Source organism: Mesoplodon mirus (assembly GCF_964341445.2).
Source record: "Mesoplodon mirus genome assembly, chromosome: 9".
NCBI lineage: Eukaryota > Metazoa > Chordata > Mammalia > Artiodactyla > Ziphiidae > Mesoplodon > Mesoplodon mirus.
In genome coordinates, this window is record NC_138985.1 from 109986915 (window position 1) to 110011079 (window position 24165).

General features: G+C 50.9%; 1 protein-coding gene across 4 annotated transcripts in view; it reads right to left on the reverse strand.

Annotated features, from left to right (window-relative positions):
- PRKAG2 (protein kinase AMP-activated non-catalytic subunit gamma 2) overlaps positions 1-24165 on the reverse strand; it is a 288527-nt gene that overhangs the window by 93065 nt on the left and 171297 nt on the right. For 3 of the 4 annotated variants that reach the window (XM_082632118.1, XM_082632117.1, XM_082632119.1), the window contains one exon: positions 13578-13789. The exons of the other annotated variant lie outside the window; for it this stretch is intronic. In XM_082632118.1, the coding sequence (XP_082488244.1) occupies positions 13578-13789 (212 nt within the window). The remainder of the gene's footprint in view (positions 1-13577; positions 13790-24165) is intronic. 4 annotated transcript variants of the gene reach the window in all.

Here is a 24165-nt window from a genome sequence, read left to right on the forward strand (position 1 = left end):
ATCTACTTCCCCTTCCTAATTTGATGTCAAGGCCATCCATCCTTTCATGCCAGAAACTGGAGAGTCACCCTAGACCCCTCCCCTTCCACATGCCACTTACCTGGGCATCACTGAGGCCAGCCTATTCTACCTCAGATTCTTTTATAATTAATCCCTTCCTCCAAATCTCCACTCCTGTGGCCATAATTCAGTGCTTTGTCATCTCTCACTGGATTATTGTAAGACTTTCTGGTTGGCTTGCTTATCTTCCCTCCGTGAAGTCCAACCTCCAGCTCATCACTGGAGGCATCCTTCTATTAAAATGCAAGTCTGACCAACGCACTCCTCTGAAAACCACTGCCAGGGTAGCCAATGAAGTTTACGATGCTCATCTGTGCTGCCTGCATCAAATTTGCATCCTTTCCTAACTCAAGGAGATTAAGGGAAGAACAAAGGCCCTTCCACCTAAACTCACATTATTCCAAATGTCCCCAGTCCAGTCCCAAAGCAGATTGCACCCTGTTGTAACACTCTGAGGGGGAGGAGAATGCAAACCTTCAGTCCTAGCTCTATAGGACCATTTGCCAGTTTGCCATCTTTTCGGCCATTCTGATTCCTGGGCCTCTTGCGGCGGGGGGGACTAGTGACTAACCCACTTGCCCTCCCCAGTGGGATGTGCCCCATGCACTTGGTGGGGGCAAAGCTCTACAGCCTGTTTCTTGCCTTCTTGAGGACGAGTCTCATTCTGCCACTTTGCACAAGATGTCTTAGCAACGAATTGGGAGGTAGTGAAGGGAAGCTCGGGGACAGATTAGTCAGAAGCTGGCTTTTTTTTTTTTTTTTTTTCCTCCTGAAAAAAGGCCAGGTAGTAAATATTTTAGGCTTTGAAGGCCACCCAGTCTCTGTTGCAACTACTCACGTCTGCTGTTGTAGCATGAAAGCAGCTAAAGAACATGTATAAATGAATAATTGTGGCCACATATTAATAAAAGTTTAATGACAAAAACAATGGGCCAGGTTTGGCCCATGGGCCAGAGTGTGCAAAGCCCTGAATTAGGGATACGGGCTAAGATGCTGAGTCAGCGTGCAATGGATAGGCTGAGAATCTGGGACGTCTCAAGAGGTAGTGAAAAACCAGAGCAAGAACATGGGTTTTGGAACTCAATTGCCTTGGTTCAATTCAATTCAATTCAATTCAATTCAATTCAATTCAAGCCTAGCTCAGGAGCCCTTGGGTAATTTTACACAGATTATTTCATTTGATCCTTATCACTCTCCTGTGAAGTAAACACTCTCTTCCTTTCAAACAGAGGCCCGGGGAGAGAGGCCTCAAAGGTTCAGGAACTTGTAACTCCTTTCACCAGCATATTCACATGCTCAAGACACACACGTCTTTCAAAAGAAATGTCCTTCTGGACCCCCCTCCAGCTACAGCCCTTGCTCACAGCTTGTCTTCATGCCAAGCTTCTTGATAAAGTTGTCCACGTTCTCTGTCCATCCTCGGTCATCTCACACCCACTCAGCCACCCTCTGCAAGGTGGCTTCTGCCCCTAGCTTAGAGAACTCGGTGATTGAGACGCTTGTTTCAGCAGAGATATGTTTGGCCTGTTACTTATTTAGGTGACGTCCTTCACACCAGCCCAAGTGAGAGAAACAGATGATCGTGATGGATTCTGCCTCCTGGGAGAGATACTATTCGTATATCCTCGCTATAAACTCCGGTGTACATCCCAACTCTGTGTGACACCAACATTTTAACCATTGCTTCTGCCAGGTGAAGGCGGGGTTGCTCCTCCAAGGGGGAAATTTCAAGATGAATCCTAAGGTGGCCACTGTCGTGATGGCAGATTTAACCACGGGAAGGGTGGGCGCCATCATCCAAGACAGCAAAATAATCCACCACTGGAGTTTTACATTTTTTTACCCCACACTTGTATCTCCCTGATCACAACACTGCCAAGGGCACAGCCATGGGACCGGTGAGTCTTTTGAAACCGATCCCCCATCTGTTAGGTTGTGACCCATGAGGGAAGAGGTGGGAGGTGCTCCTCCAATGCTTTAGCTCAGGGTCCTGATTCTGCAGGACTTACTTCTTGCTGGGAGACTCTTGAGGGCAGGAATCATCTCAGCCATCTCAGGGCCAGGCAAACGATAGGGTCTTGGGAAATAACTGTTGAAGGAATGAGTTCCTTCTTGGGTCCTTGCGGAGGTGACAAAAGCAGGGCATTTATCAAGCGTTAAAAAAATGTTGAGGTAAAAAGACCCAATATCCTCTCCTTGGAGCTCAGCTACCCTGGGGAACAGAGTAAGTGAGAATCCCACAGACCCAGACCACTGCCCAGAAAACAGGCCAAGCTCTCAGCCAAGTACGTCTCTCTTATTCGGGCTCCGCCTTCTTTCCACTCATCAAGTCAGGACACCAACACTGCAGGAACACAGGAGGAATGCTCGTTCTAATACCTTTCCTGGACAGCTAGGAGAATATACATTCTCTGCCAGCCTCTCCAACACACAGGCAGCACTTGTCTGAGTTCCAGCTCTCATGATAACCAGTCCCATCTTGAATCAGTTCTCTCTGTAGCTCCTACTCCTTGATACAATGTGAATTTTTTCAAACTATTTTTAAAGTATCTAATCTGTTGTGAGTAACAGATGATGAAACTGCTAGTTTGCCATTTCTGGGCAGATAGTCTTAACGTCAGCACCTTATTAGGTTATATAACCTGATATTTTAAACGGGAGACAGAAATATAAAACAAAGTAGTGCATAGAAAAATTTTAACTACTTCTTAATGTCAAGTGATTTGAAATATTTTTAGATGTTTAAAGGGCTTTTCTGGGACTTCCCTGGTGGCTCAGTGGATAAGACTCCACACTCCCAAGGCAGGGGGCCCGGGTTTGATCCCTGGTCAGGGAACTAGATCCTACATGCATGCTATAACTAAGAGTTTGCATGCCACAACTAAGGAGCCCGTGTGCCGCAACTAAGGAGCCCTGGAGCCACAACTAAGGAGCTCACATGCTGCAATGAAGGAGCCCGTGAGCCGCAACTAAGACCTGGCGCTACCAAATAAATAAATATTTTTAAAAAGGGCTTTTCCATCTTAAAAAAGGGGCTAATTATTCCAAATAGCAATCTTGAAAATTGGTTACTGATTTCTTTCCAAATATTCATACTAGGAAAACTAGGGATCTTAGAGATTGATTCAGGGACAAGATAGTCAGTTTTTAAAAAGAACCCAAAGTTCCTGAGTTTATTATCTATTCCTGACTCCACATACGGGATCAAACAAGTATCAGTTATCTTTTGATACACAGCAGATAACCCCAAAACTCAGGGGCTTAAGACAACAATTAATACTTTATTATCTGTTATGTACTGAATTGTTTCCTCCCAGACCCCCAAATTCATATGTTGAAGCCCTAACCCTCAATGGGATTGTATTTGGAGATAGGACCTTTAAAGAAGTAATTAAGGGGACTTCCCTGGTGGTGCAGTGGTTAAGAATCTGCCTGCCAATGCAGGGGACACAGGTTCGAGCCCTGGTCTGGGAAGATCCGACGTGCCATGGAGCAACTAAGCCTGTGCACCACAACTACTGAGCCTGCGCTCTAGAGCCCATGAATCACAACTACTGAGCCCATGTGCCATCACTACTGAGCCCACACGCCTAGAGCCTGTGCTCCACAACGAAGAGTAGCCCCCATTTGCCATAACTAGAGAATGCCCTTGCGCAGCAACAAAGACCCAATGCAGCCAAAAATTTAAAAAAAGAGAAAGAATTAAGGTCAAATGAAGTCACAAGGGTGGGGCCCTAATCCAACAGAACTGGTGTCTTTGTAAGAGGAGGAAGAGACCCCAGGGATGTGTGTGCTTGGAGAAAAGGCCAGGTGAGGACACAGAGAGATGGCGGTCACCTGCACCCAAGGAGAGAGCCCTCAGGAGAAACCAAACCTGTCAACACCTTGATCTTGGACTTCTGGCCCCCAGAACTGTGAGAAATAAATTTCTGTTGTTTAAGTCACCCAGTCTGTGATATTTTACTATGTCAGCCCCAGCAGACTAATACGTTATGTCTTAATGCTTTCTGTGGATCAGTGGTTCATGCGCAGCTTGGCGGGTGGTCCTGGTGCAGGATCTCTTGCCAGGTGTCTAGTTGGGTTTGGGCTGGGGCTGTGGTTTCATCTGAAGGCTTGGCTGGGGCTGGGTGATCCACTTCCATGGTGGCTCACTCCTGCTGCTGGGGTGCTGGTGATGGTTGTTGGCTTGGGGCTTTAGTTCCTCTCCCCCTGGGCCTAATGAAACCTTTTTCATTCAGTCCCAACCAACCATCCTGAACTTTTTTCTTCAGTTCAATTACATATTAACTATGTCATAAGGAGAAATATGATAGCCCTTATTTTCTTCCATCAGAATCTTGGTATCATAAATTGGAAAAATAGAGAATAAGTCCATGTATTAGAGGCTGTGACGTACAGTTGACCCTTAACAATGTGAGGGTTAGGGGTGCTGACCTTTCACGCAGTGGAAAATCCAGTGTAACTTACAGTCAGCTCTACATATACATGGTTCCTCTGTATCTGTGGTCATGTATCCAAGGATTCCACCGACCTCAGATTGTGCAGTACTGCCGTATTTACTGTTGACAAAAATCTGCATAGAAGTGGATCCATGCAGTTCAAACCTGTGGTGTTCAAGGGTCACCTGTACTACTCTGATCCCCTTTCAACAATGAAGGATTTTCCTCCATCTGCTGGGAATCTGCCAGTTGGTGACCCTCTACTATCAGCTAGGATGGCCCTTGGCTGAAGAGAGCTGCCTTGCCCAGGGTCAAGTCCCTTCTAGGACAGCTGTCATCTAATGACTGGTGATGATGGTATAAAGGTCTGGCTCCTTTGGCCCAACCTGGGGCCGCTCTGAGGAGCTCCCTGTGGTCTGCAGAGGACTTTGTTGAGGCTGCGGCATACCGCAACTTCTCCCTCTGTCTTTCTTACCTCCTTCCCTCCTCCCACAAGTGTTGATCCTAAGAGCGCTTCCTAATAAACATCCTGCACACGAATAACTACCTTAGATTCTCCATTGCTTGGGGAACACAAACCGCAGCAGTCTGCTTAACAGGAAGTTACTCTCAGAGAGGTTAGCCATCTAAATTAGACTCCTTAAATATAGATACATGAGCCTCTAGACTCGAGCACATTGTGTGTTCAACTGCAGACCCAGCTGCTGGAATCAAGTGATAAGACAGGAGGTAGATTTCAAAACTGGCCCGCATCCTCCCCATCTCCCTGTGTCCATGCCCTCTGCAATGTGACTGTCACTTCCATTTCGTTCTGTGGGCTAAAGCAAGTCATAAGCCCAACCCAGATCCAAGGGGAGAGGACACAGATTCTACCCAGGATGGAGGAGCTACAGAGGGGCGGTTCTGAGCCCAGCCTCAAGAAGCCTTGTATGGAGAACCCTGTCTCGTGGAGCCCCGTCACGGTCATGAGAACACATCCAGGCTAGCCGGTTGCAGGAGGAGACCACATGGAACAGAGACAAGCTGTTCTGGCTGAGGCCACTCTGGTCCAGCCAGTCCCCAAATGACCTGCTAAGTGACCACAGATGTGTGAGTTAGCACAGCTGCACCAAGAAGAATGCCCAACCCAAACTTGCTGACCCACAGAAGGGTGAGTTAAGTGAAAGGTTGTTGTCCTGAACCAGGGGGAGGTTTGTTACTCAGCAATAGAAAAACGGATACAGTACCTACCCCTGTTGGTTACAGGAATCAAGCTGGTAAGAGAAGAGAATGGAGACTCCAGGCTGCTTAGGCTCCAGGTGTCTTAGGTTCCCTGTGACTAGTTTTGGGACACCAAGTTGCTACAGGGGCTGCTGCTAATGGCCCAAACATGCAACCTCCTTATAGGACTGTCCTTGGGTGACAGGCCCCATCCCAGCTGCGGGTACATTTCCCTCATCCTGGGCATCCCATAGCTAAGGGCGCCACCATAGGAAGACACAAAAGCCCAGTTTTGGGGGCTTCCCTCGTGGCGCAGAGGTTAAGAACCCACCTGCTAATACGGGGAACACAGGTTCAAGCCCTGGTCCGGGAAGATCCCACATGCTGCGGAGCAACTAAGCCCATGTGCCACAACTACTGAGCCTGTGCTCTAGAGCCCACGTGCCACAACTACTGAGCCTATATGCCACAACTACTGAGCCTGCGCTCTAGAGCCCGCGAGCCACAACTACCGAAGCCCGCACACCTAGAGCCTGTGCTCTGCAACAAGAGAAGCCACCACAATGAGAAGCCCGCGCCCCGCAACGAAGAGTAGCCCCGCTCACTGCAACTAGAGAAAGTACGGGCGCAGCAACAAAGACCCAATGCAGCCAAAAATAAATTAAAAAAAAAAAAAGCCCAGTTTCCTTGCCTCAAGGCAGAGCAAATTCTGGTGCAGTTTACAGTCCAGAGCTCCCCTGTTAACAGGCTGAGGCTAAATCTCATGTGAAACCACACCTTTGCTTTGTTTCTTCCCTTCCCTTTTGCTCCTTAGAGCTTTCTTCTGAGAGCACTCCATAATAAATAAACAAACTTGCATCTGAAACCCCGTCTCAGGCTCTGCTTCTAGGTACTCTGATTGAAGACACAGGTCAAGAGTGAAATTCCTACAAGAAAACGAGGGGGAAATGGGCATGACTGCTGTAGAAAGGAATTGGGATAAGTACCGATCATTTTAATGCCTTCACATCAAGTTTTCGACCCCACGGATGATTCTTCCATTGGTTCCAGACAAATACGCTCACGTGTGCACCCACCTCTTAAGGAAACTCACGCATTTCCTTTACAAGCCCAGATGTAATGCTTGCTTTTCCCCTTCTATCTTTTTTTTTTTTTTTGCGGTACGCGGGCCCCTCACTGTTGCGGCCTCTCCCGTTGCGGAGCACAGGCTCCGGACGCGCAGGCTCAGCGGCCATGGCTCACGAGCCCAGCAGCTCCGCGGCACGTGGGATCCTCCCGGACCGGGGCACGAACCCGCGTCCCCTGCATCGGCAGGCAAACTCCCAACCACTGCGCCACCAGGGAAGCCCTCCTCTTCTATCTTTAACGGCCCCCTTCCTACTAACTCTTTCCCTGTCAGTGTTTAAATCCTTATGGGAACAAACCATCACTTCCATTCTTCCAGCTACAGCCCCATCTCTTCCCCCGCGATGTCAGGATTCTGGAAGGAGTCATCTACACTAGAGACCTCCACCTCTTCACCCCTTAATCATTCACCCCACATCACACGGCTTCTGCTCTTGACCGTGCCATTGAAAGTGTTCCTGCCAAGGTTACCAATGACCTCAGTCCTTACGTTCCATGGCCAGGAACATCACTGATCACGTCCTCCAAATGCGTGAAACACAACGAAACACAGTCCTTGTGCTTCTGTGGTACAGTGTTTGCCTGGTTTTCTGCCTACTTTCCAGGCAGTTCAGAAGCCCTATCCTTTGTTTGTCCTTCAAATGCCCACGTTTTTCTGGCTTTCTTCTCAACTACCATACGTCTCTCCGGATTATTTCTTCTACTATCATGGCATAAATTACCTTCTACATTCTGATGATTTAAAAATCTTAATGTCCAGGGGAGTTCCCTGGTGGCCTAGTGGTTAGGATTCCAGGCTTTCACTGCTGTGGCCCGGGTTCAATCCCTGGTTGGGGAACTGAGATGCTGCAAGCCGCATGGCACGGTCAAAAAAATAAATATAAACAAACAAACGAATTAAAATCTTAATTTTTAGCTCCAGACTCACATATCCAGTTGCCCTTTGGACACCTCCACTTAATTATCCCACGGGCACCTGTTGTACCATCACCAGCCAACACACACGTGTGTCCACTTACACACATCCCATGTGCTCACATACACACATGCACACGCACACAGCCTGTTCCCCTTCTCCTCTGTCCCCTATCCCAGCAAGTGCAGCTACCACCCATCCAGCTTCCCCAGGCAAAGCCTTCGGAATTGCCCTTGATTCCTCTTTTCTGCCCTCAACTAATCAATCACTACATCCCCAGTTCCCTCAATTCGACCCCTTAAACAGCTCTCTACGTTTTAACACCAGACCCCTTCTTTCCCCTGACAGCTGCCACCAGGCCCAGATCATTTCACACTGCATCTCATCTGAGCCCCTGCTGTACCCAAATCCAATCTAATTTCCACACCCCACCAGAGGGATCATCCTAAAATGCAGAGCTGATTATTGTTCTCTGCTGCTGCTGTAAAAAATATCCACTTCCTTCCTCTGGGATTGTTTTTTTTCCCTTTAAATTAATCAATTAATTAATTAATTTTTGGCTGCGCCGGGTCTTCGTTGCTGTGCGCGGGCTTTCTCTAGATGCGGTGAGCAGGGGCTACTCTTCATTGCGCTGCGTGGGCTTCTCATTGCAGTGGCTTCTCCTGTTGCAGAGCACGGGCTCTGGGTGCGCGGGCTTTAGTAGTCGTGGCATGCGGGCTCAGTAGTTGTGGCTCGTGGGCTCCAGAGCACAGGCTCAGTAGTTGTGGCGCATGGGCTCAGTAGCTGTGGCACGCAGGCTCAGTAGTTGTGGCTCGCAGGCTCTAGAGAGCAGACTCCGTAGTTGTGGCGCACGGGCTTAGTTGCTCCGTGGCGTGTGGGATCTTCCCGGATTGGGGCTCGAACCCGTGTCCCCTGCATTGGCAGGCGGATCCCTAACCTCTATGCCACCCGGGAAGCCCTGGGACTGGCGTTTGTGCTCACACTGGACTGGAGATTTTCTCCCATGAGAGCTACACAGGCTCTATCGAATATTCTAGAATGACTATTGCCCTGTGTGTGGCCCCCCAATAGACAGGAGCTCCTTCCTTTGTTCAGTGAGTCCTCAGCTATTTATCGAACCCCTCCCCTGCATAATGTGCTGTCAATAAATGGCGAACAAAATGAACACTGTCCCCGCCTCATAAGAGCGGCTTACGTACTTGTCATCCCATCAGCCTTTCCGAGCACAGTGTCTGGCACCCAGCAGTTGCTTCATAAATATTTGCTGAGTAAATAAATGATAAAATGAGTGCTGTCTACTAAAGACTAATTCACTACCCTCATCCCCTTTCCAATTTTAGAATAAAATTCATGGGAACAAAGTTTATAAAAGTGATCTTCACGGTCCATGCTTACAGAGAGCATCTTTTGATTCCAAAAGGCAGAGATTAATTATTTCTAAATATTTTCAGGCTGAGAGACGTCTTGAAGCAACTCACATTCCTCTATAAAGATTATGCCAGTAACGGAATGCATGCAATCAGCTAAACTCTTAAGGAACTTAGCACATAAGGACAGTCAACATAATCCAATTAGAAAGAAACACTTAAATGAACTTGAATCCATCACCAGCCCTGCTGCCAAGGGCTGCTGAAAGCAGAGGCCTGGGCCAAACCACAGCTGCAGAGGCTGTGACTAACGCGCCGAAGAAGCTCCTGGAGGCCTTGTGTGATAAAACTCACACATGATGAAGGCCCCTGTTTAATGTCTGTAGCCAGTGGGAACACTGTCTTCCAATTTTGAAACAGATCATTTCAAAACATAAGTGTTTTGGTTTTGATTTTCTGATTTGATTTTGATTCTGATTTGATTTTGATTTTCTGAAGCTCAAACTGTATAAACATTGCAGTGTTGACTGGATCATTAAAAAAAATGTGGTAAAAGGATACAACCCAAAGTGTCTCTAATTCAAAATAATCAAAGGATTGCTCAATCAGCATTCATAGTATATTAGAATAATCAAATATGTATTATGTGAAGGTATAATGGGCATAATGATATATTTTGAGGCTATAGAGATTTACTCTCATTAACTGCTGTATACAGATGTGTAGTGTTTTCTAAAACTGTATTTACAACCTATATATAGGTAAAACTAAGTGCATTAGTTGTTTTGTACATATGTGCTGCTAAACGGGTCTTAAAATAAATTTTGAATATAGTTTCTAAAATAGACAGCTACCATCCCCAGGTCACTTATTTTACTAATTTGCCTAGAAGTACCTCTTAATAGATTGTACAAGGCGAACTTTGTAAAATGATCATGGACAATAAGGTATATGGAGTCCAAATAACTGTGGCCTCCTAAATTATGAAAAAAAAATGTGGTAAAATATACTTAACATAAAATTCATCATTTTAACCATTTTTTTGTTTGTTTCTTTTTTTTGCGGTATGCAGGCCTCTCACTGCTGTGGCCTCTCCCGTTGCGGAGCACAGGCTCTGGACGCGCAGGCTCAGCGGCTATAGCTCACAGGCCCAGCCGCTCCGCGGCATGTGGGATCCTCCCGGACCGGGGCACGAACCCGTGTGCCCTGCATCGGCAGGCGGACTCTCAACCACTGCGCCACCAGGGAAGCCCTAACCATTTTTAAGAGTACAATTCAGTGGCATCAGGTCCATTAATATGGTTGTGCAACCATCACCACCATCATCCTCAGAACTTTTTTCATCTTTTTCCCAAACTGAAACTTTGTCCCCATTAAACACTGACTCCCCATTTCTCCCCATCCAGACCCTGGTAACCACCATTCTACTTTCTGTCTCTATGAATCTGACGGCTCAAGGACCTCCTATAAGTGGAATCATACGACATTTGTCCTTTTAAGACTGGTGTATTTCACTTGGCATGATGTCCTCAGGATTCATCCACATTGTAGCATCCGTCAGGATTTCCTTCCTTTTCAGGTCTGAGTAATATTCCACCGTATGTTTCCATCATGCTTATCCTTCCATGACATTTGGACGGTTGTTGAAACTTCACAATGCTATCGGTTCCCTCAGCCTGTTTGTGGAATCGCAGGCTCTGACCGGGGCACAAGGTCCGTGCCCACCGCCGAGTACAGGATACAGCCGAGAACCCCTCCTCCCTGGCCCCAGAACCGCCTCAGAAAGCCTGGAAGGGCCCAGGCTCGCTGGCTGTCACCAAGAGCTTCATGGTTGTGTGGTACGAACAGTTACGAATATCACTTTCTAGTCACCATCGGGGTGGGGGCAGGGCACAGCGGGCAGACCTAGAACGCCCTCTGGATTCTCTCTCACTTCAACTGGGAGAGGCTGTCCCGAGCTCAGAACTTCTGCAATCACGGAAAAACCCTGTGTCTGCGTCCGCACCATCACTTCAAATGATCTAAAGTCGAAATAACCGTCTCCTCTTCCACGCAGTGTCTCTTCTTACACGGGGCTATCCTGTCAGTTATCCCTGGTCCATGAGAAGAAGCCAGCATTTTGAGACTTGATGCCTCTCGGCCGGCCGCTTCCCTCTTGCCTCCCTCCTCCGGTCTCCTCCCTCCTCCCCCAGGGTTCCTGTCCCAGACCTCCTGGCCCACTGGCCTCTCGGCAGGTTTGGCACAGGGTGGAAGTCAGGAAGCACTGGAGACGCCAGACTTTCCACCCCTCTGCCTTGCATAGCACCTCTGGCCAGCGGCTGCTTCTCCTCTGCGGTTCCAGCTCCTGCCCGGCAGACACAATGGTTCCACCTCCCACCTGATGGGCTCCCAACACGTCCCTCCAGCCCGAGGGGAGCAGTGGCTTCCTGCTTTTGATAACCTTTGGGTTGCCGCATCATTCCTTTTTTGGATATATTTGTTCTATTATCTCTATAACCAAGTCTCTTTGCTAAATGCCCGGGAGAACAGAAACCTCTAGATCTTTTCTCATTCATACCCAAGAACACGGATGACCTTCCTCCTGGGCCCTTAGCTCTAAGCGGCCAAGGCCTGCACCTCTCCACGTCTCTAGTGAGCGGTCCTCTTGTCCCCAGTCTCTGCCAGATGCCCACCTCCCAGAGACAGCCCCCCGCCCCCAGCTCCTACTCTATGTTACACGTCACACTCCTTCCCACCCCAAGCCGTGGCTAATTTTCTTTTCCAGGAGGCCCTCCCCTCTCCTCTCCCCTTGTTTAGACCCTACAGTCACCCAAGGCTTCCTTGCCCTTATCAGACAACAGTGTTTTCCCTTTCCCAGCCCCTGCAGTGTGGACTATTTGTTTCACTCCAGATCCCCACCCAACCTACTTTCCGCTTTTATTTAACTGTTTTATCTGAGTGCTATTCTGTTCCCAGTAAGACTGTAAGCCCTAGAGGGCAGAGACAACACCTTGCAATTTTATTCCTCGGCACTTAAAACAATACTCTGCTAAGCTTACATCTAATAAAATAATCATCAGACGAACAAGGAGAAGAGTCACCGTAGGTTCTCTGCATGACAAACACATCTTCTTTCTCCCCAAAGGGAGCAACTGTTATGGTTGGATGGTGTCCCCAAAAAAGCTACGCTGAGGTCCTGACCACTGATACCCGTGAATGCGACCTTATTTAGAAATCAGGTCTTTGCAGAGGTCATCAAGAAGCGGTTGTACTGAGTTAGGTTGGGCCCTCATCCAACACGACCGGTGTTCTCATACGAGTTTAAAGCTGGACACAAACAGAGACAGAGGGAAGACAGCCATGTGAAGATGGAGGTGGAGTGACGCTGCCACAATCCAAGAAAATCCTGGGGCTACCGGAAGCTGGGAGAGGCCAGGAAATATCCTCCTCCCCCTCAGAGACTGCAGAGGGAACGTGGTCCTGCCGAAACCTTGACTGCAGCCTTCCAACCTCCAGAACCGTGAGTCAATAGCCTCCTGTTATTTTAAGCCCCCCAGTTTGTGCCCCTTTGTTACGGCACCTGCAGGAAACTAACACCACAGCTGAATGAAATAGTTACATCCATATGGATAGACTCTAGCGATATGGTCCTCGTGTCCTTGCTGGGCACAGGAATGATACTGAGTGTCTGTGGTAGGCAACACGAACTGGGGGCGGTGATGGTGGTCCCCACACGTAGGGCCCACGGTCTTGAAATGCAGAGTGTTTAAGCGCTGGTGCTAAGCCAGCTTCTTCCATCCATACCCATGAGTCCCAATCCTCCAAAGGATGCAAAGACACCTGTTTCACCATCCCACTCTGCTTTGAAAGGTTCACCTTTCCAAGAATGCTTCCCAAGTCAAATGATGTCAGACTTTAAATCTTTAAAATCTAGAATAAAATTTCTACAAAAAACAATTTTTTGGCTTTGCCTATGGCTTTTTTTTTTTTTTTTTTCCGTACGCGGGCCTCTCACTGTTGTGGCCTCTCCCGTTGCGGAGCACAGGCTCCGGATGCGCAGGCTCAGCGGCCATGGCTCACGGGCCCAGCCGCTCCGCGGCATATGGGATCCTCCCAGACCGGGGCACGAACCCGTATCCCCTGCATCGGCAGGCGGACTCTCAACCACTGCGCCACCAGGGAGGCCCTGCCTATGGCTTTTTACTTTAGTATCCCAATCAAGATCAATTCAAAGAAAGCTTTTAATGACTGATCTTTAAAAAGAAGCTAAGAGAGCAAAAAGCTTTTTCTGATCATGTTCCAGATGTTACCATTCGTTTGGTTTCCATTTGCCTACTGCGCCCTCGCCATTTTTTTCTCAGTCTGTGATTCATGATAAAATGTACCAAAAATGTCCGTCAGGAGTGCACAGCTTTAGCTTCAGCTGTATACAGACTCTGCCCTCCCTCCCATAGCTGGCGGCCCGGCCCCCAGGAGAAGGCCCAGACTTACAGATTTGGAGGGAGAATGGTGTGTTGGCGATGCTGGCGGAGGCCTGGCTGAACTCTGGAAGGAGGACGGGCAGAACCTCTGGCCTGTGTCCGGAGGGGAAGAGGAGGCACAGATGCGATTTTCCAGTCGCTCAGGCTCATGCTTATAGGATTCGAGAGGAAACGTGTGCTGCTTGGCCACTTGGGTGGGTGTTGATGGAGAGGAAGAGAGGCCTGAAGTTGAGGAGGAAACCACACAGGCCGTTAGAAATCTGGCTGACACAGGGTAAGGGGCTTCCCTCTACAAGGGCCAAAAATCTCAGATGGCAGGAATATAAAAGATTAAATTCTGCATACTGGGGACAAGCTAGTAGACAATTACTTCTAATCCCTTAGAATCAGCTGTGCCCAGAAATCCCCTCGTCATCTGACTTGAGTCGTGGGCAGAGTCCCCTTGCTGTGCAGGGGTCGCTCCAACAGTTCAGAAGCTGTCGGGGTGAAGGACTTCTTACACACACACTTCGGATGCTATTTTCCACCACTGAGTCCAAGACCATTGGATCTCCCCTCCTCCCCTACAGAGCATGGTGCCAAGAGCACGCGGAGGGGAACCCATATTACTCGAGATGAGACATAAGGAAGTTCATGAAGTATTCGGCAGAGACAAAGGCCAGGGTTGCAGAAGTCACCTGACCACAGACACCGAGGACCAGACGAGACACGCTGTTATTGTCAAAATGTGCCACGTGAAGATGGTCACTGTGAGTGTGCAGTACTGAGAATCACCATGAAGATGCACGCTGGGGGCGGCTTCGGGAAGGAAGGAGCCTCGCAGAGTGGAGACTCAGATGGACAGGAACTGGGCGGAAGCAGGTGGGGATCAGTGACCAAGGAACTGCAAGGAGGCTGGGGACAGGACTCTGCCAGAGTGAGAGGCCATCCACTTGGACAGGGTTGGTACAATCCTGGGGGCCTATCTCACTCACACCTAGCTGATTACACCGTAAGATCATCGTTATGAGCTGAATGGTGTTCCCCCAGCCCCAGAGAAAGATGGTAAAGTCTTAACCTCCGGTACCTATGAATGTGACCTTATTTAGAAATAAGGTCTTTGCAGATGGAATCAAGCTGAGATTATGCTGGAGTAGTTTGGGCTCTTAACCCTATGTGTAGTGTCCTTATAAGAGGAGAAGACACACACACACACACACACACACTGACACACACACACACACAGAGGAGAAGGCCATGTGATGACAGAGGCAGAGATCAGAGTGACGCCTCTATGAGGCAAGGAACACCAAGCGCTGCTGGCGACCATCAGAAGCTAGAAGCGTGGAGGAAGGTGATCAAAAGGTACACATTTCCAGTTATAAGGTAAATAAGTACCAGGGATGTCATGTACAAAATGACGACCGTAGTCAACACTGCTGTATGATATACAGGACAGTTGTTAAGAAAGTAAATCCTGGGCTTCCTTGGTGGCGCAGTGGTTGAGAGTCCGCTTGCCGATGCAGGGGACACGGGTTCGTGCCCCAGTCCGGGAAGATCCCACATGCCGTGGAGCGGCTGGGCCCGTGAGCCATGGCCGCTGAGCCTGCGCATCCGGAGCCTGTGCTCCGCAACGGGAGACACCACAGCAGTGAGAGGCCCGCATACCGCAAAAAAAAAAAAAAAAAAAAAAAAAGAAAGAAAGTAAATCCTGAGCTCTCGTCACAAGGAGAAAAGTTCTTTTCCTTTTTCTTTTCTTTTTATTGTTTCTATAGAAATGAGGGATGTTAGCCGACCCACTGTGATCATCATTTCACAATACATGCAAATCAAAGTATCATGCTGTATGCCTTACACGTATACAGAGATGCGTATCAATTATTTCTCAACAAAACTGGAAGAAGGCAAAAAGAAGCTAGAAGAGGCAAGGAGGGATTCTATCCAGAGTCTCAGAGAGAGCGTGGCCCTGCTGACACCTTGGTTTCAGACTTCCAGCCTCTGGAACTGTGAGAGAAAAAACTTCTGTCGTTTTATGCCACCCGGTTTGTGGTACTTTGTTATGGCCGCTCTAGGAAATGAATACAATAATGTTGCCTGATACTGATTTGTTTTCTAAGATCAGACTGGATTTGAGTCTGATTTCTCACATTTATAGGTAACTGAATAAAATTTTTATTTTAAATTGGTTATTTAAAACTATTTAATCATGCAAGTCAAAGCAAAGACATCAGTAGACACGGTCCAAGGGCCATCCTCTCGTTCCTTCTGACCTTGACAAAGACTGGTCAGCCTACGAGCCACCAGCCTGGGGCTCTTTCTCTCTGCTGCTCGGGGCCACGTCCAGACTCATGCCATCGCTGTGCACACACGTTCCCTCTTCTGCTGCCATCCTCACTGCCCAGAGCGGCCGCCTAACTCACCCCATCTCCCTCCTGCTGACTCTGCAGCCCTAGGAGCCACGCACCCCTGAACTCAGCACATTTTGTCTGTACTGAGCGTTACCAGTGAACAACGAGCTGCTTTACACCAAACCCAATGTAAAGTATGGAATTCTCTCCCCACTCCCCGCCCCTCCCCCCGGCCCCCAAACGCATCATCGGCCCAGAGCTGTCCTGGGCAAGGGGCAGGTGCTTGGTCAATGCCGGCCCCCAACAGGCAGGGAAAGAGAAGGGGGCAGGGCCAAGGCTCAAGCTCAGTTGGCATCTTTCCTCCCATATTTCCCAGGCAGAAGCATTGGCAGAGCAACCAGGTAAAAGAGGGGTGTCATTTTCCAGGGACCCCTTATCCCACGGAACCACGCCCAGTGGGGATCCCTGCCACCCGGGCCCCAGGCTGACCTGGGAGGAGCTCCAGGTGAAAGCAGGAGGTAGAATGCTGTCACCACGGTTCTGAAGGTCTCCAGACTTACAACGTGAAAGGCCCTTAAGAGCAAAGGCCCCTAAGTTTCCAAAACTTTTTGGAAAAAAGTTTACCCCAGAGGTCTTGAGAAGCAAGGCCCGTTTGGAGATGGGGCCGGGGGGGTGCGGAGGGGAGGACGGAGACTGGGGACCCCGAGCAGCTGGAGATGTGACGGTCCAGCAGCTCTGCAGGGGGAGACGCAGGTGCTCTGGCAGGCAGGCCAGGCTGTGGGTGATACCCACGGAGCAGGAGTGAGGCCACGGGCCAGGCTGGGGCGGGCCCGAGCCTCTCAGGGGGCTGTGCCGGATGGGAGAAGGAAGCCCTCGGGCTGCTTTGTTTGCGGACGGGCACCTCGCGGGCCTCAGGCCCCAGGGGTGGTGGCGTGGCCTTCATTGGCTCCCGTGACAGCCCGCACAGGCGCCACGGTCCAGCGGGAAACGTCCTGGTCCCTGCTCTCAACTCTCGCCTGGGCCACTGGACACAAAGGCCCTTCCTGTGCTTTCTTTGGGGTGTTCCCTGCATTCGGGGTTTGTGCTGGAGACCGAACAGAGGGGGAAACAGAGCAGGACTGGGTGGGGGCCTTTTAGGCTCAGAAGCCTGTGCCACTGACCACATCCTGACAACCCGCAGGGACCCCTCAGGCGGAGCCCCTTGGGGGCCTGAGTTCTTCACATAAAGGACAAGCAGCCCCAGTGACCTCCGCACCCTCAGCCAGCAGCAAAAAGCACCAGGGTGGGGTGGACCCTACCCTGTCTCGCAGGGCTCAGTCTAGACCCGTCCCCATCTGGCGGCGACCCCGCTCCAGGCCCGCGGGGGAATTTTCCGAGGCCAGAGGAAATCAGCGCCTCTGAGGGGTCATTTCGGCAGCATCTCTCACGACTACAAACACAAATTCTTCCCCAGCCATTCTGCTACTGGGCATTCGGGCCTCAGAGGTATTTGTGTCAGCACTAACCAGCCCGTGTCTGGGGTCATCCACCTCCCTGGTGCTTCAAAGCAGAGCCTGAGACACAGAAGCTCATCAGTAGGAAGAAGTTACATAAATCCCTGCACGTCCACAGCCTTCTTCCCTATGGCAAGCCCCACCGCCTTCTCATCTCCCAGACTGAGGGGTAAGTGAAGAAAGCAAACCGCAGAGCCGTCTGCATAGAAGGATCCATTTAGAGTTTCACAGACAGGGAAGAACCTGTACACCTGCATCCCACTGTCTGCACTCGCCCAGAGTGTCTGGGAGGATCTGGAAACACGGGCTGCGTCTGGTGATGGGAACGACCGGCGGGGAAGAGGATCATCGTGGGCCCTTTGCTATTTTTCACTACGATGTATAGTATCATATGAATGATGTATTTGTTATTCAGAAAATCACTTTTTTCAGCCACTGCTCTGCTGTGGAGGCACGAGGCCGGCTAACACTCTCTGAAAGCGCCTGCACCCTGATCCTGGCGCCCAGCCGGCTCTAACCAGACGGAGGACAGGGCCTGCTCCCCCCCAGGCCCTCCCCCTCCACTCTCCCCATTTCCCCTTCTCTCTGTAGGATGCTGTCCCAGTTAGCACAGCCTTCAGGATGAAGCCTAGTGGCCATTGTGGGGGGAATTTCAGAGCTGGTGGAACTCCTGGCTAATTCTTGTGACAGAATGTTAGTTTCTCAAATGCGAAGAATTAAAGAGACTGTGACGAAGCAGCTTGCTACCTAAGAGGACTCCTTGAAGCCCAGACGGCAGCTTTTGTGTCCCCCGGGACTCATCCCACACGAGCACCAGGACGATCCTGACCCGGTCCCCCCAGAGGGCAAGAGGGATGGCTGGATGCAGAGGACGCACCCTAAACACACACAGCCTCGGGGAGCTGCCCAGGATGAGGAGAAGATGCCGGGCTTTCCAGCTGGTGGTGGGAACAGTCTGTTTCTGGTGGAACCAAATGGAACTCCACGCCCCTCAGGGAAGCTCCTCTCATGGAAATCTTTCCAAGTTCAAGAGATGCATCCACCTTTCCACCGGGCCTCCTGCTTCCTCTCTCCTCCCTTCCCAGAGCAGGTGATTCCTGCTGGGAAACAGGATGATACCCTGGACTATGGCGGGGGAGGGAGGTGGGGAGGAGGGGCCAGGTAAAATGCTGTGTGGGTTAGGAATGTGTGTAGCTTCGGGTAATGGGGAAAGAACTTTCCTAGAACCAAAAACTCGCCCCCTCTTTGCACTGAAACCTGAAACATCTCTAAGAGGGTGGAGTCTTACGATACCATCTTACTGGTTACAAAGTGCTGGGACACACTCTTGCTCTGTTTGCTCCTAGCAGCTCCCACCCCCCCACCCCGAGAGAGAAAGGGGGCAGGTTTATGACCCCACTTCACAGGTGAAGAAACTGGGGCTTAGAAAAATTACAGATCCAGTCACTTTAGTGAGTGAATGGCAGAGGTCACAGCCGGATCCAAATTCTAGACTGTTTTTGCCGTGATTACACTGGAATATCGTCCAGAGAAAGAACACAAAGACTTAGAATCACACTTTGGGTGCGCGAATCGCCCTTCCAGAAAGTGTGGTTTCACAGGCCAAGAGGAGGGAAGAAGGGGTGCCTGGAGGGACGCTGGTGTTGCTGAAGGACTGGAGGGGACGCAGGAGGGAGAGGGGGGCTCCCCACGGTGGCGGGGCAGCGTTGGCGGGGCTCGCGAGGATGGGTGCCTTCAAAGACGTTTTCTCTTCCGTGCCAGCCAGAAAGAGGAGAGACATTTTCACCAGAGAGGGGACTTCTGCTCACACTTATGCCACTTTACCAGTGGGGGGAAAACTGTCTTATGAAAGGAAAGGGGGCCAGGTAAGCACGATATACCTAAATCTTTTTTCTTTTTTTGAATATTGGTATCACAATAAACGGAAAAATGCGGTAATGCTGACACAATCCTCCATTACTTTTAACCTACTTTTTTGTTTTTTATTTATTTTTGGCTGTGTTGGGTCTTCGTTGTTGCACACAGGCTTTCTCTAGTTGTCGGCAAGCAGGGGCTACTCTTCGTTGCGGTGCGCGGGCTTCTCATTGCGGTGGCTTCTCTTGTTGTGGAGCACGGGCTCTAGGTGCCCTGGCTTCAGTAGTTGTGGCACGCAGGCTCAGTAGCTGTGGTGCACAGGCTTAGTTGCTCCGCGGCATGTGGGATCTTCCCGGACCAGGGCTTGAACCCACGTCCCCTGCATTGGCAGGCGGATTCTTAACCACTGAGCCACCAGGGAAATCTCCCCCATTCCTTTTAAAGAGACCAATTTCTTTCTTTTTGCTTTTGTGTTGTTGCTTTTTTTTGGACTTAAAACAATAAATGTTTATTAATTCACACAGTTTCAGTGTGTCAGGAATTTGGCAGCAGCTTAGTTGGATGGTTTGGGGTTGGGAGTCTTTCATAAGGCCGCAGTCAAGGCTCCAGTCCCAATTTATTTCCTAATTGTAGGATAAACTGCCAAACTCAGTCTCTCAGGAGAACCATGTGTCCGATTGGCCAGCTGCTATGGGCCAGGTCAAGATGCAGCAGACAAGTCCCACCTTCCAGTCTGGCTGGAGGAAATGGGACAAGAACAAAACCAGTACCAATGTCAACAGCAGCAACTCAATGAGCGCCAAGAGTGAAATGCCTGTAAGGCCAAAACCGGGGGCGCTCGGAGAAGGGGCTGGAGGGGTGGGAACGTCCCACGGACGCACCCGGAAGAGCTGGGCCTCAACTTCGGAGAATGAAAAGGGTCTACCCTCTGATTAAGACAACTTTCCCATGGGCCCAGACAGCACGGAGCTGTGGCAACAAAACCAAGGAGGACACACAGGTTCCCCTGTCTAGTTCTTCCGAGAAGGCTCTCGGCCTTCGCCACCTCCTTGAGGTCTTTGTTGGCACGGCTGTCAGCCTCTGAGAGTGAACGATACCTCCGAGTCTCCTGAGGCTCCAGCCGGGGCCCGTGAATAGGCTCAGTGAGTGAACAGACACGACTCTGGCCGCCACACCAGACACCAGGCCAGTGGCTCCAGACACCAGGGAGCCATGAGCTGGTGACTTCACAGGGCCAGGCTGTGCTGGCGTGAGCTACGTCCGGAGAGAAGGGGAGAAAGGAGAACAGCGGTGCCGCTGGAAGAAAGCGAACAGGGGCCAGCAGAGGGACGCAGAGCAGAGGCCTGCACTTCAGGAGCCTCGAGGTCCGGGCCTAGTCTCACCACTAACTAGCCAACCCCGTTTTGTAAAAATAAACCAGGTAGACAAGATGGCCGTGTGGTGTGCACCTGCACGTGCTCCCCACTCCCTCCCCCATTCCTTGGGCAGCACCAGCCTTTTTCATGCATGTTAGCACTTGGCTAACAAGTGCTAACAAGACCCACTTGGCTGGGTCTGAAATACCAAGGAAGAAAAACCAAAATGAAAAACTTCATTTTCCAAGCACCTAAACCCAAGAACTGCTGTTTCTTGTAACAGCGGTTTAAACAGAGATGCTAACAGCAAGTGGATATTGTCGCCTTTGGGGGGCTGCAGCTGTGCCCCTCAAAGTGAATTTGGCGGTTCTACACACTTGGTAGCCAGTACCTGCTGGGACCAGATGCTGTGGCCACTCGTTCCCCAAGTGCCCCACCCCCCGATCCCTGCAGACAGAGACATGGGCTCCTGGCACCATGCCCGGGCCCACTCGATCCAGATCATGAAGGTGGAGGAGATCGCAGCCAGCAAGTGCCACCGAGCAGCAGTCAAGCAGTGCCACGACTCCAAGATCAAATTCCCACGGCCCCACCGGGTCCTGCGTCACCAGCACAAGCCACACTTCACCACCAAGAGGCCCAACACCTTCTTTTAGATGCAGGGCCTCCCGTCCCCGGGTCTGCCCAAATAAAACTCACTGGGAGGGGCTTCCGTGGTGGTGCAGTGGTTGAGAGTCCACCTGCCAATGCAGGGGACACAGGTTCAAGCCCTGGTCTGGGAAGATCCCACATGCCGCGGAGCAACTAGGCCCGTGAGCCACAACTACTGAGCCTGCGTGTCTGGAGCCTGTGCTCCGCAACAAGAGAGGCCGCGATAGTGAGAGGCCTGCGCACCACGATGAAGAGTGGCCCCCGCTCGCCGCAACTAGAGAAAGCCCTCACACAGAAACGAAAACCCAACACAGCCAAACAAACAAACAAACAAACAAAAAAAACACAACTCACTGGGAAAACCCAGGGCTCGGGAAAAAAAAAAAGAAAAAGAAAAAATTCATTTTGTTCCTGATCTTAAACGCCCTTGCTGACCATTGTTCCGAGAGCACGGAGTGAGAAAAACAAATTTTCAATTTACCCTGGATGGGGGTTTGCTTCCATGCGGCTTCAGGAACAACTAACTACACATCACAGAGATGGGGGGGTGGGTATTGTTCTTAACTTTGAAGGGATGGTGACGAGGGTCCTGGGAGGATGGTGATACAGACAGCGCGTGTCAAACAAAATGCCCAGCCGGGGAGAGGCAGGGACCCCTGCTGCTAAGGGACCAGGCCACAGAGAGGGACCTTAGGAGCGACAGAAGGCCCCGGGAGGTAGAAGAAAGACAAGCAGGGTGTGCACGTGCTGGGGTCCGGCCTGCCCTGTGGAGAGCGGTCCTCGTGTGAAGGGGCACCGCTGACGTCCGTCGGACACCAGTGTGTTCCCACCCAGGGCTGATGTCAGTGAGACCAAAGATGCAGAGGCAGCTCCGCGGAGCTGGTCAGCAGATCCCATTCTAGGGCCACAACAAGCACCCTGAGGCCTCACCAGCCTCGGTCCAAGCACCCATTACTCAGGCCCGGAGAGGATGGGGCGAGGACAAGGGTGGCTGGCCTGAGCCAGGCCCTGTCCAGGAGGAAGGTCTGCAACGTCAGACACGCCATCACGGGACAGGTGGAGGCACCCGTGGACGGGCCCCTGTGCCCCTTTGTGAATTCCCAGACCACAGGCTCCCCACTGTGTCCACCAAGCACGCCGAATGATGCATGATGCCTGATGGGATGGAGCTGCCAACTGACTCAGCAGGGCAGGACAGCCAAGGCGGTGGGGGGGGGGCAATAACCTGAGGTGGGAACTCTGGAAGGAAAGGAAATCTCCACCTCGCTCCTCCCTGCGGGGTCTTTCAGAGTAACCTATGGGAGCCTGGGAAACACAAAGGCAGTGTGAGTTCTGTGTCTAAGTAGGAAGCTGCATCATCAGGAAATTCGGGCCCAAACCTGAGACCCTGGTGAATCCTGGGCACAGGCTTGACCTGAGGTCTGAGGCTTGATGGTAGATTTCTAGGTCCTTCTTTTTTTTTTTTTTTTTGCGGTACGCGGGCCTCTCACTGTTGTGGCCTCTCCCGTTGCGGAGCACAGGCTCCAGACGTGCAGGCTCAGCAACCATGGCTCACGGGCCCAGCCGCTCCACGGCATGTGGGATCTTCCCGGACCGGGGCATGAACCCGCGTCCCCTGCATCGACAGGTGGACCCTCAACCACTGCGCCACCAGAGAAGCCCTCTAGGTCCTTCTTGATTTTAAGGAACCACCCATGTCCGGTGGCAGCTGGACTTCCGGGGGCTTGAACTCTACTCGAGGGGAAACCAGACTTCCCTGGCCTCCGTGGGCTGGGGTCTCCCTGGCTGCCAACAGAAGCAGGCACTGTCCTTTGCTCAGCAGGACGGTTGGACCGCCCACCCCGGGCATGGCTCGTGTGTGGCCTGGGTCTGTCCCAGCCCGGTGGTGGTCTGCTCTGAGGCTCTGGGCAGAGTATCCCTGAAGAGTCCCCATAACTTTTCCACTGAACTTTGGATAACTTTCTGCCTCCGTTTCCCATGGTAAGGCTTGGCTCAAGACCCTTGGTCTGGGCAGTCCCCCGTCTCCATCCCCGGAGTCTGACCCAACGTGCTGGGCAGGACGTCTGAGTCACCCGGTCAGCTGAGAGGCCCTCAGCCCACAGTTCTCACACCCGGCTGAGCAGGGTCACCGGGCAGCTCGGAGAATACACAGTCTCAGGTCCTAAGGATTCTGCTGAGTGGGTCTGAGGTAGAGCCTGGGAACCTGCATTTCTGAAGTTCCCCAGGTGATACAGGTGGCCAGACAAGTTTGGAACCATTCATTCAATCCAACCTCCTCATTTTACAGATAAGAGACTTCTAAAGTAACTCTAGTTCCCATTCTTCGTGGCCCAGGGAATGAGGCCTCAGCCCTCTCTCTCTCTCACAGCTCCCTTCTTTGCGAGCAAATTCTCTTCTTTCTGAGTCCCAAGCCCCCTGCCTGGCCTCTGATGGAAACTACTCTTCCTGCAGCCCAGGACAGTCTCACGCAGAGACGCCCTTGAATTACGCCTCATCCCAAGGGCCCCCACTCCTTTCTAGCTGGCTGCTCTGAGACCTTGCTCCAAACGCTCCAGAATCACCCATTTCCTAAAAGATGCTCTCCTGGTGTCCTCTCTACCCCGTCCACTCCACCAGGGCCCCTCTCTCAGGGGTAGAGTTTTTGGACTCTTCTCCAGAAATGGGCCTGGATAACTTTATATCCAATGGCTTTGGCTCTGGCCATACTTGAGCTTACTCTCAGTTCATATATTAATTTGGAATAAGGTTTGGGGCTGCAAGTTTTGCTTATAGACTCTAAGAGTCTGTTTCACAATCTTTTATAATCGAAACTATCCAAAATCTGTTGGAGACGGAAGTCATTTTGGGGTCAGTCAAAGCATGATGGTAACATGGTAGGTGAAAAATTCTTTCTTCTAAGAAAACAAACTCTTCTAGGA